The sequence below is a fragment of the Hypomesus transpacificus genome, chromosome 9 (genome assembly GCF_021917145.1).
Source record: "Hypomesus transpacificus isolate Combined female chromosome 9, fHypTra1, whole genome shotgun sequence".
NCBI lineage: Eukaryota > Metazoa > Chordata > Actinopteri > Osmeriformes > Osmeridae > Hypomesus > Hypomesus transpacificus.
In genome coordinates, this window is record NC_061068.1 from 2,032,632 (window position 1) to 2,044,320 (window position 11,689).

Genomic DNA, 11,689 nt, shown 5'->3' on the forward strand with positions numbered 1-11,689 from the left:
GAAGTAGTGTTGTATTTATTTGTAAATGTAGAAAGAGACAGTGGTAGTAGTATATCAGTCCTGCTATTAGTCATGTTGCAGTAACAATAAAGACACCTGATAAAAACAGTTGTTGTATAGAACAATGCAACCACAATACTAAATGACTGACACATTAACAGAAAGATTTTACTCATGTCATGTTGTGCTGTGTATGACATAATTCTACACTTCTTCTCAAACAACCAACAAAGCAGGCCCCACAGTCCTGCGGTGTCTCTAACTGAACTCCTCTGGTATCTGCCCTGGTATCCTGAATCCGGTTTGCCCAGTCTGGTCCAGGGTGTTCCGGGGACTAGGGAGGGCAAAGCTGGCACGGGTCTCCACTGTGCAGCTGGTCCTCTGCAAGAACTGCAAAAAGTTCTCATGTCCTGAGCCCTCGTGGCTGGACATAGCCAGCTGTACGGGCCTGGCGGTGTAGCAGCACCTCAGCTTCCATAGCTCCTCCCTGATCTGCCTGTTGAGCAATCCATAGAAGAAGGGGTTGGCAGCGAAGGAGGAGTATGCCAGCCAGGTGACAGTGTCCTCCACGTCAGTAGGGATTTTGGACGAGGCATTAAGTGTGAGGTGGAGGTGAAAGGCGAAGTAAGGCAGCCAGCAGAGTAGGAACTGGCCCACAATCACCACCAGGGTGAGGGCAGCCTTGCCCCCTCCGAAGGCCTTGTCCCTGGTTGTTCGGCGGGGGGCGTTGCGGGTGGTAATGATTGTGGTCTGGCTGTTGATGGAGTCCGAGCGCCGTTTGGGGTGACTGGTAGTCCAAGAGGGCATGGGTCTGTGTTGGCGTGCTGCCAACCGCGCGACCTTGTACACGTTACAGTAGACAGCGAAGATGACCGCGGCGGGCAAACAGAAGCAGGCCACACAGAAGAGGATGGAGAAGACCTGCCGGTGGCCGCTGTGGCTCCAGTGCAGAGAGCAGTGGGCAGCGCTGATGGTGCTCAGGCTGCCATAGTTCGGCCATCCAAACATGGTCGCCAGCCCCAGCAGAGCAGACGCCACCCAAACCAGGACCATGACAGCGGCCGCCAGCTTCAAGGTCATTTTCACCTCATAGCGCATGGGGTGGACGATGTAGTAGTAGCGTTCCACGCTGATGGCCGTGATGGTGAAGATGGAAGCAGCAATGAGGAAGACATTAAGGAAGACATATACCTGGCACTCCAGCACGGTGAACACCACTCCTGCAAAGTAAGGTGAGCTGGACACGATTCCCAGGGGCATGAGAAGCACAGCACACAGTAGGTCCACTGCACACAGGTGGCACACAAAGGCAAACTTCCTGAGGTGAGGGGCTTTGATGATCACCACGAGCACTGCAGTGTTGGCGAGCAGGGCGAGCACATTGAGGGTCACCATAAAGAAGATCCCTGACAGGTCCTTAAAGCGGGTCTGGGCGTTAGGGAGGGTGCCCAGTTGCCTGCTGGGAGCAGAGGGTAGGGGCTCCCACAGGCTGAGAGAGTCATTGGCTGCTGTGTCGTTGAGCTCTGGGGTCAGGGGTGAACCAGCCTCCTCCATCCTTCACAATGAAAGTTTCAGAGTAAACATCCGTTTCCCACACGTCTCCATTCTCCACTGACGAGATAGAAGAATTCGTCTGATCAAAAGTCAAATTACTCTGTCTCCTTGTCCCTGTCGAAAAAGAAGAAACATTCACATTTAGGCAGCTCGATACAAGTTGCCATTGTAAAAAATGTAATACAGAGACGGACAGTTAAATGCATGATCTAGGGCATATAGGAATCACTTGTCAAAATGTAAGGTCTATCTTCTTTAGTCTCATATCTACCTGATAACTGCCATTTCTTTAAAGGTGTGGACAAGGCAACAGCATTTCTGATGACACTGCTGCTCTCTCTCTCTCTCTCTTTCAGTGTTCTCTAGTTGGAGGACAGGGGCCTGATCAATAGGAATAATTCATGGAGGACACCCTGTTTTCTCCTCCATCCTTCTCTAACCTTTTGAAATGAAAGATAATGAGCGTTCTTGTTTTAGCCCAGCTGCAGGGAACTGGCTGCATTGATTAGTATGTGCTCAGTGTCACCCTGCAGGCCACCATCAAAGACACAGCCTCTTAGCAGGAGGAGATTGTCACGCCAGTCAAAAACATTGGAACTGATAGCTGTTTGTTACCCAACTGGACCTTCCAACTTTCACTCTTGCTGAAAAGGATGTGGGTCAGGTGTATGTGGGTTTACATCAACACACTTGCATCATTCAGTTACATCCTAATCTGTTATTTGACTTCAAACCATCTTTATCTCCACAGACAGCACGTGCCTTTGCGTGTCAGGAAGATAAGAGTCCGAGAAAGTTTCTCGTCCCCATTCTCACTTCCAAGTGCATAGGATCCCCTCTACTAGCACTGTACTCAGAACACACCATGTACTGTAACCATCAAGGTTGTGTCCTAAATGCATGTGTTTGTAACCAGTGATCTGGTGATGCTCTACACCCCCTAATCTTCTCTGATTGACAGAGATCGGCATGCCATGTTCATCCCCAGGATGTACTAATGCATGAACATCCTTGTTATGTAAGATGTCCTTATTTCTCTCCTGTTTCATCAGCATCATGTTGTGTCCTAGGCCCAAGCTTGACTTATGCCCATTTTTGCCTTGCAAAAAGTAAAAGTTTGATCTGGATGCAGTCCATAAACAGTGACATTGCTTGATATAATAGCTGATGCCAAATTCCGTATTTAGCCAACGCTTTTGAAATGTTAAGGGAACAGAAATATTAATGTAAACACTTTTTAGGTCACTTGGTGTCAATGGAAAACAACTTAAATATTGTTAGGGCTGAGAGAATGTTATGAATGCCCTGTTTTTAAATGATCCACTAAGTGAAAACATCTGCAACCAATAATCTTTTTAATGCGGCTCATGGCAATTAAGGTTCACCCAAACAGACCTCCTCAGGGAGGTTTTTGTACACCTAATATACACACTCCCCTAAGCAAAGAAACAATAATGGTCTAATCATATCAAATGTATACTGCAGTATACTGTATATCCAAAGCTTTAAACCCAAACAGATTTTTAGTGTACACCAAACTGCTGCTTATTTTGTGTCTGTTGCTTGGCCCACCTTTTACAGGCTCAAGCTTTTTTAAGGACAAATAAATACAAGTGTAGAATCAATTCTTTAAAAAAGGGAAACTTTGCAACATGTCTTGGATGGAAATAGTCTCGTAAATCACACTTTTTAATAGCCACACAGGAAACCCCCGAAAAAAACGGCAGTTAACTCACCTGTCGCATGAGCTGTAAATCGATGTTTGAAAAGCCTCTGGTTTGTTCTCCACTCTTTTCACCCTGAGATATTAAAGGTGGAATGCTTCCAAACAGCTGGGCGAAGGAGTTTCTGTTTCCTGAGGAAACCTATTAGGCATCAAGGTCAGTGTTGAGGCACTGGTGTTTCAGCCTACCAGCTGTGTAACAATAGGTGTACCGTGCCAGTCAGTCTTTGAAGGGCTCAACCATCACTTGATACTGAGCCCAGCTCACACAGTGAGTGCACCCTGCTACCTTGTCCAACCAGTTTTAGAGAGAAGGTCCATTGATAATAGAATGGATGGTCCGACTTAGAAAAAGTCCTGAGTTGAGCTGGTAAACAGTTAATGGGTGTCAGAGCAGCGCCTATGATGTGTAATGGGACCACAGAGACAGCACAGCTGCCACAGTGAGGGGGAGGAGCTAGACTTTGGTCATCGTAGGAAGCATATCACTCAAGAGACGGTCATTTGTGAGGTTGCTCTGTGAAACCACACCCACCCTCTTCAGTCCGCCTACTCTCATCTCTTAGTATATGGCAGTGACTGTCACACATTGTACACTATGCCTCTGCCTACACACACAGTTCTCTGTTCTGTCCTTGCAGACCTCCTCTGGGTCCTTACTAAACATACACAGATGTACATAGACTTCCACACTCTGTATTATTAATGTGTGCTTTTGTCTATTAATCAAAACGTTTTCTAAGAATCTAAACATCAAAATATATATGTATATATATTTTTTTTTACCTAAGAAATCAGACTTTAAGGCCCAGTTACCCAGACATGGATTAAGCCTTGTCCTACTAAAAACGTTTTCAATGGAGATCTTCATTTATTTTTGTCTATCTTTAGGACTAGGCTTAATCCATGCCTGGGAAACTGGGCCTTAATCATATATAGTTCTCAATACAATGTGACTTTGTACTAGATACATTTTTTTTTTTTTTTTACAATACAACATACCTGGAAGACTTGGATGTATCCCACACCTATACAAGTGTTGGTTATAAAGAGCACAGTGCCATCTGCTGGAACATAATAGTTACAATCTACAGTACAATACTACAAAGGGCAGTACAGCATACCTACCAAACAGTCATAATAGCATTCAACAAATGAAGTGAATCTGTGCTAGCTTTAATGTACATAACAATCATCATCAGAACAAATAACAATTTTGGACCTGCAGCGTTACATTGTAAGACATTGTGAAGGCTAGTTGTTAACTCTAAAATGAGTCATGTGACATTAGGTGCAAATTAATACCTGACACCAAATGGTCCCCTGAAACTAAGAACAGTACACATGTATACACTAATACTGTAATACACATACAGTACATGTACAGGTATCACCTGGGCATGTTACATTATAACAGCATCACATCAGAGGCGTTGTTAGACATAAAACTCTACTGGGGCACAGGCCCCTATTCATATCCATATTTTTTCTTTCAAGATTGCTGCGCACAATGCACTATAGGCTATAGAAACTCTGCTTGCTTAAACCACACACAACAGTTCAGGGACGCAAGTTTGATATCAACTTTGGCAGGGACATCAATAGTTAATGCGAGCACGCACATTTCATTCGCATTAATTTGGGCGCAAATACTGTTTTGTAGCTTCACATTATTTATATGTTTTAGTCAAGATATGATGATCGGTAGGCCTATCATTTAGAAACGTTCTGTAGTTTTGTAATGTTTTCTTAGCCTACCTCAATTCTGACTTGCGTGCCGAGTCCGACACCTGGACTTCTGTGTGCGTGCCACAGTGGCTATTTGGCAAGCTCAGTGCGTGCTGACATGGAATTCTGCGGGCATCAGTTGGTGTTTTCGGTTAAACTTCTTTGATTTTATAAGCGTTGATTGGGATACTGCGTTTATTTTTTCCGAGATTATCAATCTAAATGAATGTACTGACTAATAAAGTAAATTGTTAAAACCCTTACTGGGGCACAGCAGATTTATACTGGGGCACGTGCCCCAGTAAAAGGGTCTAACGACGCCCCTGGATCACATGTTGGTTTAACGGAAACCCAATCTCTTCTTAAACAGCTTGTCTTCATTGTTCAGTTTGGTTCTAATGGCAGTTCGTATCACACTGTAGTCCACTCCAAACTTGATTCTAACATGCTCTGGAAGAGAAGACAATGACACATATTAGCGTTACCAAAGTAATTTCAAGTGGAGATTATTGCAGCTGTACAGTAAACATTCTGCAGATACAGATAGTGTTTATGTATGCTAAACAGCAGCCAGTACCCATGATGCCCCTTAAGATGTCTGGTGGGAGGGGAGGCTTTTGAGAGTCTTCTCTAGCGATGTTGGTCCGCCTGCCCTGCAAAGTGTGGGTGGCCAGGGTGTCTCTGTCAAACAGCACCATCAGCAGAGCTGAAATGTACTTCCTAAAGTCTGTGATCTCCGCAACACGCTCATACAGGTTTCTTTGGATTCTCAGGCCTCCAGAGAGATGCAGGAGGTTTTCATCATCCTAAAGAATAATACAGTGATTTTTTTTATTGCACAAACCTACATTCACAAAATCAACACAATGACAATGTAAATCCTCAAGGATTTTGCTCTACACTCTCTTCAGATGAAATCTACAATCTTTCTTCCATACAAAATACATCCATGTATTACTACCCTGGAGTCGGAGAGGATGTGTATTTTGGGCCTGAGAATGATTGGGAAGTATTATAGAGTGACATCACCTCTGCCACTGGTTCAGACTGGCCAATCACACAGGGGAAGAATTCTCCTTCACTGCTCTGGGAAGTCCCATCAGTTCCCTGTCTGGCTTGGTCCAAGACAGATCGTAGGTCATGTGCTGTGTGTCTCATCTGGCTCATCAGGTCATTCATCTCTGATAAGGTATTACAGACAGTTACATTACAATAAATATTGTGGTCTTGATTAACTTCAGTTAAATGTGTCGTTAATAGATCCATTAGCGTATGTGAATGTGTGACGTTAATGACATGGTCTCCTGTTTGGGATATGTATTAATGTTAGCATATTACAAACTTTTCTTCTTTTCTTTTCAGCAATAATCCCAAATAATGTTATAAAAATTAGTCATGAGAACCTACCTTTAAGCTGTCTCAATTCCCTTTCTGCCATGATCCTACACCTGCGTTCATATTTGAGTTCTGCCTGAAGCTGGTCAATTTTCATTAAAAGGCTTATGGTATCTGTTCTCATTCCCTGGCTTGGCTCGTTGTCCTCAAAACCAATTGGTTCATTCTGAAGGAGGCAAAAAGTCAAAACATCCACGTAAGCAAGAAAACATTATAAATCCACGTAGGCAAGAAAACATAATAACTTAGGTTACTTAGTTATCATGGCCTTCGCCATGTTTGAAATTGCGATCCCATTTCCCATAGGATGGACAACTCACCTCAAACGCTGGATAAATGGTATCATTGGATATTCTGTATTTCTCTTCTGCATTTTCACCAGAATCCTCTTCTGCTTCTGTGCTTATCCTCATCTCTTTGACGTTTGGCTGAGTGCCTACTGATTCTGATGCCTCTCTCTTTGGAGGCATGCTGGTGTGAGTAGAAATGTCTCCACCAGCTGCAATGCACACAACGAACAGTAAACACACCTATTTGGCCCTACAGTATTCAATTAGGAAATGTTAAGAACTCACTGAATTAATTAGTCAGATATTGGTCCATTAAAATAAAGCTTTGAAACTGCTTACTTTTTTATAATATACAGGATTGTTTTATGAAACTAAATACCAACAGGGGTCCGTTTTGTTGTCTCTTTTGAAAACCATCTGGGGATTTCGCATGTGATTCAATTGAGAAAATGAACGCCAGCATCTGTGTCATATTTGCAATTCGAATCTACAGAATTACAATTAATCTAAAAATTATCCCCATGACTCCACATAATGGGGAATAATTGTCATTTTTTGCAAAGCTTATTTTAGGAATAATCTGTTTTTTTTGCCAATGCACATTATACTGCGAACCCCAGAATAGTTTTTCGGTAGCATCACTGACGACCATTTGCTGAAACACTGAGATGTATAGTATCTAATGCAATTGTATTCGTCAGTAAACCTACCTGTGCTTTCAATTTCGTTTTCCAGTGTTAATGCTAAAAGTAAGCCTCCAATGAACCAAATCTTCTGCAGTAAATGGAAATACTACCAAGTAAAGAGGAAGTACGGTAGCCTAGTAGTACTGCAATACTGCAGTGTATTATACGGTCCCATGTACGTTTTGGATTGTGAGGGCTATTGTTTGTCAATATTTATCCCCTAATTGCAGACGGCTTGCGGATTTCAAATCAGGGAATTTGTGCTTATGAACATCTCAAACAAAGACGTCTTTCTTTGCTCGTTATTTATTATATACTTAGTTGGACAGCTACTAGAAGGGAACGGAGTTGTATGGGCCGGGAAAGAATTTACCCATGTACACGTTTCCTGCTCAACGTAGTTTGATCCAATCCAGCCAATCACATATGTTTTTTGACCTACTACCTCAGTAGTCCAATACCTTTTCTAAAGGGGCGGGCCATACAGCAATTTGGAGTGGGCGTGACAATGTGATGAAACGCCATCAACCAATCAAAACATTCCCTGCGGTTCCACGTGTTTATGTTCATAGTTTGGTTGAGAATGAGGAAACCCATGTGGATCATGGATGTGGATGCGTGACTGGAACCTGTACATTCTTTTGCAATATAAGTTGTTCAGACAGGTTTTTTTTGTTCTGTTTCGTGATGTCGTCCTTCTTCATTAAGAAAAAAGGAAACGCAACATTTTCCAAAAAAGATGGTCATTCAGCAGGCGCTAAACGAAAGGTATGAAACGTAAAGCTAGCTTCTTAAGCTAACATTAGTCGGCTGCTTAGCTTGGTTTAAGGCAAGACGTAGCTTCTCCCATTGCTAGGTAGTTGAAATAACTTCTGAAATGTCAGTTAAAATAAAACAGTTTTGATCAATTTGTATAGGTAGTACAGAAGGATGTGGGAAACAAGAGTCGAGCGAAAAAGTTGAATTCAAAGACTAACGAAGAAATCTCCAGTGACTCCGAGACAGAGAGGTAAAGGCCTTGCTACACAGAATAGGACGATAATAAATAAAAGTTAATTGGAATGTGATGGCATCCAAGCTTAATTTAGCAACCCAATTAACACATTTTGTTTTAGTCACACAGTTCAAAGAAAAAGGAAATCCCACGAAGAAGAGGAGTTTGAAGAGACACCACAGGAGAAGAAGCTACGTTTAGCCAAACTTTACCTTGACCAACTAAGGGAAGAGGGTAAGAGCGTATCAATGTGTTATTTACATTTATGCATTTTATACTTCAGAAAGACAACCAACTCACCAGTTTTGTGAGATTTTGATTTTTACATTCGCTTCTCCTTTTGTCCTATAGAAGAAGCCAAGGCAGAGGAAGAGCTGTTTGAGACGGACCTGGTAGCTGGAAGACTCCAAGATGAAGTGGTATGAGGCAGCATGTTAAAATTGTGTAAAAGGTGTGGTCCTTTCTAAACATGATAACAAAACCATATTCAAAATCACCTCACTGTGTTTTGTTCTTCAGCTTGAACAGAAAGGAAAGCTACAGCGAATGGTTGCGAAAGATGTAAGTGTCTTGGATGGTCATGAGCCAAATCATGTTCTAAATGAGTTGTTTGGGGTATTCATCTGGGTCTGGTCTTGGATCCACTTGGGGGTGTCAGTGTTTCACTTTTTGTTATTGTGATGGTCTCCAGCTCCTTCCGCCAGACGCCTCTGAAATCCGTTTGTTAAGAGGACACAAGCTGCCCGTCACCTGCCTGGTCATCTCCCCCGATGATAAGAACATCTTCTCTTCTGGCAAAGACTGCTCCATCATCAAATGTATGCTTTCGTTTCTTAAGTTAGGATTGCACATTTAGTTTACTGACTTGGACGTTGACTGCTACACTGACCACTGTCCAAGACAATATCATGTTCACAAATCTGTACCTACAGGGGATGTTGAGAGTGGTAAAAAACTGCACACTCTAGCTGGTGGCAGAAAAGGAACCGACGACCGTCACGTGGGGCACACAGCCCATGTTCTATGTATGGCCATATCATCAGATGGAAAATACTTGGTGAGTACAGTGCCCATGCACACTCGTGTTCAGTGCTGAAGGTGGTTGCCTGTTTACCAGCTCGTCTGTTATAAAGCCAAATAATGCTGTTGACCGAATAAGAATGGAACCTTTTGAATCCCTCCTTAGGCCACTGGAGATATGAATAAACTGATCATGATTTGGGAGGCAGCGACTTGTAAACACTTATACAAGTTCACAGGACATCGCGGTCCTGTATCGGTAAGATGTCTTCACCTTCAAGCAGAAAGTCTCTGCTTTGACCCTGTTGCTTTTCTATCCCCATTGTTCATGTCATATTATGCCATGGTTTGGCTGGATGTTTTTCTTCGCGGGGTCATACTAAGCAACTGTTCTGTTTAGGGTCTGTCCTTTCGGAGAGGAACCCATGAACTCTACAGCGCCTCTCACGATCGTTCGGTCAAGGTGTGGAACGTGGACGAGAACGCCTATGTGGAAACACTGTAAGTCTTGATGAACCATGGTGCCTTTAACCAGGTTCTCAGTTTGTGTGCGAGTGTGCCACTTTCAAGTGTTTGTGTGTCTTAGCGACTGTGTTCCTATCCCCCAGGTTTGGGCACCAGGATGTGATCACGGGCCTGGATGGAGGGAGTAGGGAGCGCTGTGTCACCTCTGGGGGGAGGGACCGCACAGTGAGGGTATGGAAGATAGCTGAAGAATCCCAGCTTGTGTTCCATGGCCATGAGTGAGTCGCCCTCGTCCCTCGTCCTCCCCCCCCATTGACGTGCAAGGTGTTTGTGCTCACTAGAAGGCCTGACCTTAATCCATTTCCTTGTTTTGTACTGTCCAGGGGCTCCATTGACTGCATCCAGCTCATTAATGAGGAGCACATGATAACGGGGGCTGATGATGGGTAAGGGAACACAACTTTAAAAGTCCTCTTAAATAAAACAAGAGATCCAATTACAGAGCGCAGACCTTAACCCCCCCTGGTTCCAAATTACTGCACTTTCTCAGCTCCGTCTCCCTCTGGAGTGTCAACAAGAAGAAGCCCCTGAGCACGGTGAAGCAGGCTCACGGTTGCCATGGTGATGCGGAGCTGGAGCAGCCTTATTGGGTGGCGTCCGTGGCGGCACTGCAGAATTCTGATACCGTTGCTTCAGGTGCCTCCAGCTGTGAGAGTCCTTCACCAGGCCAACAGACCCGACACGCACAGCACCCTTCAAACATGCTGTCTAGACACACACTCAGACCACCACAAGAGCATTTCCCTTTCCTCGTTTGAATTCCACTTTTGAGTAGAAATGAAGCACCCAATCATATCCAAGTTAGTAGCAGACTACCAGATACATGCTTGTCCTCTTACATTTGACTCAAAGTTGTCTTTTATGGGGCGTTTTCTCCTCAGGTTCTCACAACTCAGAGGTTCAGCTGTGGAAGTGTAGCCAGGGCTACAGAGGTCTGCAGCGTCTCTTCACTGTGCCTGTGGTAAGACTTACGCTCATCTTCAGTACACGCAGAGGTGTGGCTGCAATGATGGCTTTGGCTCCTGCTGATGGTTATATTTTCTCTCTCTGTCTCTAACAGACGGGGTTTGTCAACAGTTTAAAATTCTCCAGCACAGGCCAATTCCTGGTTGCAGGAGTCGGACAGGAGCACAGGTACTCTCAAATACTTAATTTGTGTCTTAGGATATGCATGACACTGCTACACCACCTTCGTTCTAGAATCATCATCTGAAATACTGATTTGATTTGTTTTCGGGGTGAAGTTGTTTGCTTGGTATGTAGTTTCAATAGTGTCTCACTAGAGGGCACTGTGGTTTCACTCATACCTCCCCGAGTAATGTACTGTGTAAATGCATTATCTCTACACACTAATCTCATCCTGACAAACATGAATGTCATATCTGGTAGTTAATGTTTAATACATTATTTTATTTATCAGGCTTGGCCGCTGGTGGAGAATGAAAGAAGCAAAGAATGGACTCTACATCATTCCTCTGAAAAGACAAAACCCTGAGCAAGAAGTTGAGGGAGAATAGTATATTATTTGATCATTTTAAGTAGTTATCTGTGTAATGCAATTTTGTTTTGTAAATAAAATTATTTACACAATTTTATGAGTATCAGACTGTCATGTTTAATTCAGAAAAATCCACAATCTTTAAAAGGATGTCGATGTGATGCATGATTTTATCACTTGTACAGACCTGTGTTCTTTTGACTAGGCTCCTTGCCCTATGGGTTGTGGCATGGAAATCCCTTGAGATGTCACGATTGAAAAGGAAATCCTTTTAAC

General features: G+C 43.4%; 3 protein-coding genes across 4 annotated transcripts; 1 reads left to right on the forward strand and 2 right to left on the reverse strand.

The window, feature by feature from the left end:
- LOC124471456 (probable G-protein coupled receptor) lies at positions 1–3,728 on the reverse strand. Its single transcript, XM_047025955.1, has 2 exons — positions 3,291–3,728; positions 1–1,668 (listed from the first exon to the last, which is right to left on the reverse strand). Exon 2 carries the CDS (start codon positions 1,552–1,554, stop codon positions 259–261), a length of 1,296 nt encoding a protein of 431 aa, XP_046881911.1. The 5' UTR covers positions 1,555–1,668; positions 3,291–3,728; the 3' UTR covers positions 1–258.
- Positions 3,729–4,432: 704 nt separating this feature from the next.
- On the reverse strand, positions 4,433–7,531 carry LOC124471101. The gene is made up of 6 exons (XM_047025450.1): positions 7,401–7,531; positions 6,721–6,899; positions 6,413–6,566; positions 6,035–6,186; positions 5,583–5,811; positions 4,433–5,455 (listed from the first exon to the last, which is right to left on the reverse strand). Exons 2-6 carry the CDS (start codon positions 6,868–6,870, stop codon positions 5,346–5,348), a joined length of 795 nt encoding a protein of 264 aa, XP_046881406.1. The 5' UTR covers positions 6,871–6,899; positions 7,401–7,531; the 3' UTR covers positions 4,433–5,345.
- A 427-nt stretch (positions 7,532–7,958) lies between these two features.
- rrp9 (ribosomal RNA processing 9, U3 small nucleolar RNA binding protein) lies at positions 7,959–11,491 on the forward strand. 2 transcript variants are annotated; one of them, XM_047025283.1, is made up of 15 exons: positions 7,959–8,144; positions 8,294–8,385; positions 8,492–8,604; positions 8,722–8,789; positions 8,890–8,931; positions 9,062–9,188; positions 9,303–9,427; positions 9,557–9,649; positions 9,791–9,891; positions 9,999–10,133; positions 10,239–10,301; positions 10,406–10,563; positions 10,797–10,876; positions 10,976–11,049; positions 11,336–11,491. In XM_047025283.1, exons 1-15 carry the CDS (start codon positions 8,064–8,066, stop codon positions 11,430–11,432), a joined length of 1,449 nt encoding a protein of 482 aa, XP_046881239.1. In that variant the 5' UTR covers positions 7,959–8,063; the 3' UTR covers positions 11,433–11,491. The 2 variants fall into 2 exon arrangements, with proteins under 2 accessions (XP_046881239.1, XP_046881240.1); XM_047025284.1 differs by having other exon boundaries at positions 10,406–10,551.
- Positions 11,492–11,689: the final 198 nt, after the last annotated feature.

What these genes read in the sequence shown, in the direction of transcription:
- LOC124471456 (XM_047025955.1), bottom strand. Translation starts at nt 1,554, where the DNA reads ATGGAGGAGGCTGGTTCACCCCTGACCCCAGAGCTCAACGACACAGCA.
- rrp9 (XM_047025283.1), top strand. Translation starts at nt 8,064, where the DNA reads ATGTCGTCCTTCTTCATTAAGAAAAAAGGAAACGCAACATTTTCCAAA. An exon ending in CATCAGATGGAAAATACTTG is followed by an intron (nt 9,428 to 9,556) that starts GTGAGTACAGTG and finishes ATCCCTCCTTAG; the next exon opens with GCCACTGGAGATATGAATAA. An exon ending in GACATCGCGGTCCTGTATCG is followed by an intron (nt 9,650 to 9,790) that starts GTAAGATGTCTT and finishes TGTTCTGTTTAG; the next exon opens with GGTCTGTCCTTTCGGAGAGG.
- LOC124471101 (XM_047025450.1), bottom strand. Translation starts at nt 6,870, where the DNA reads ATGCCTCCAAAGAGAGAGGCATCAGAATCAGTAGGCACTCAGCCAAAC. An exon ending in CCATTTATCCAGCGTTTGAG is followed by an intron (nt 6,567 to 6,720) that starts GTGAGTTGTCCA and finishes TGCCTCCTTCAG; the next exon opens with AATGAACCAATTGGTTTTGA. An exon ending in AGTCTGAACCAGTGGCAGAG is followed by an intron (nt 5,812 to 6,034) that starts GTGATGTCACTC and finishes ATTATTCTTTAG; the next exon opens with GATGATGAAAACCTCCTGCA.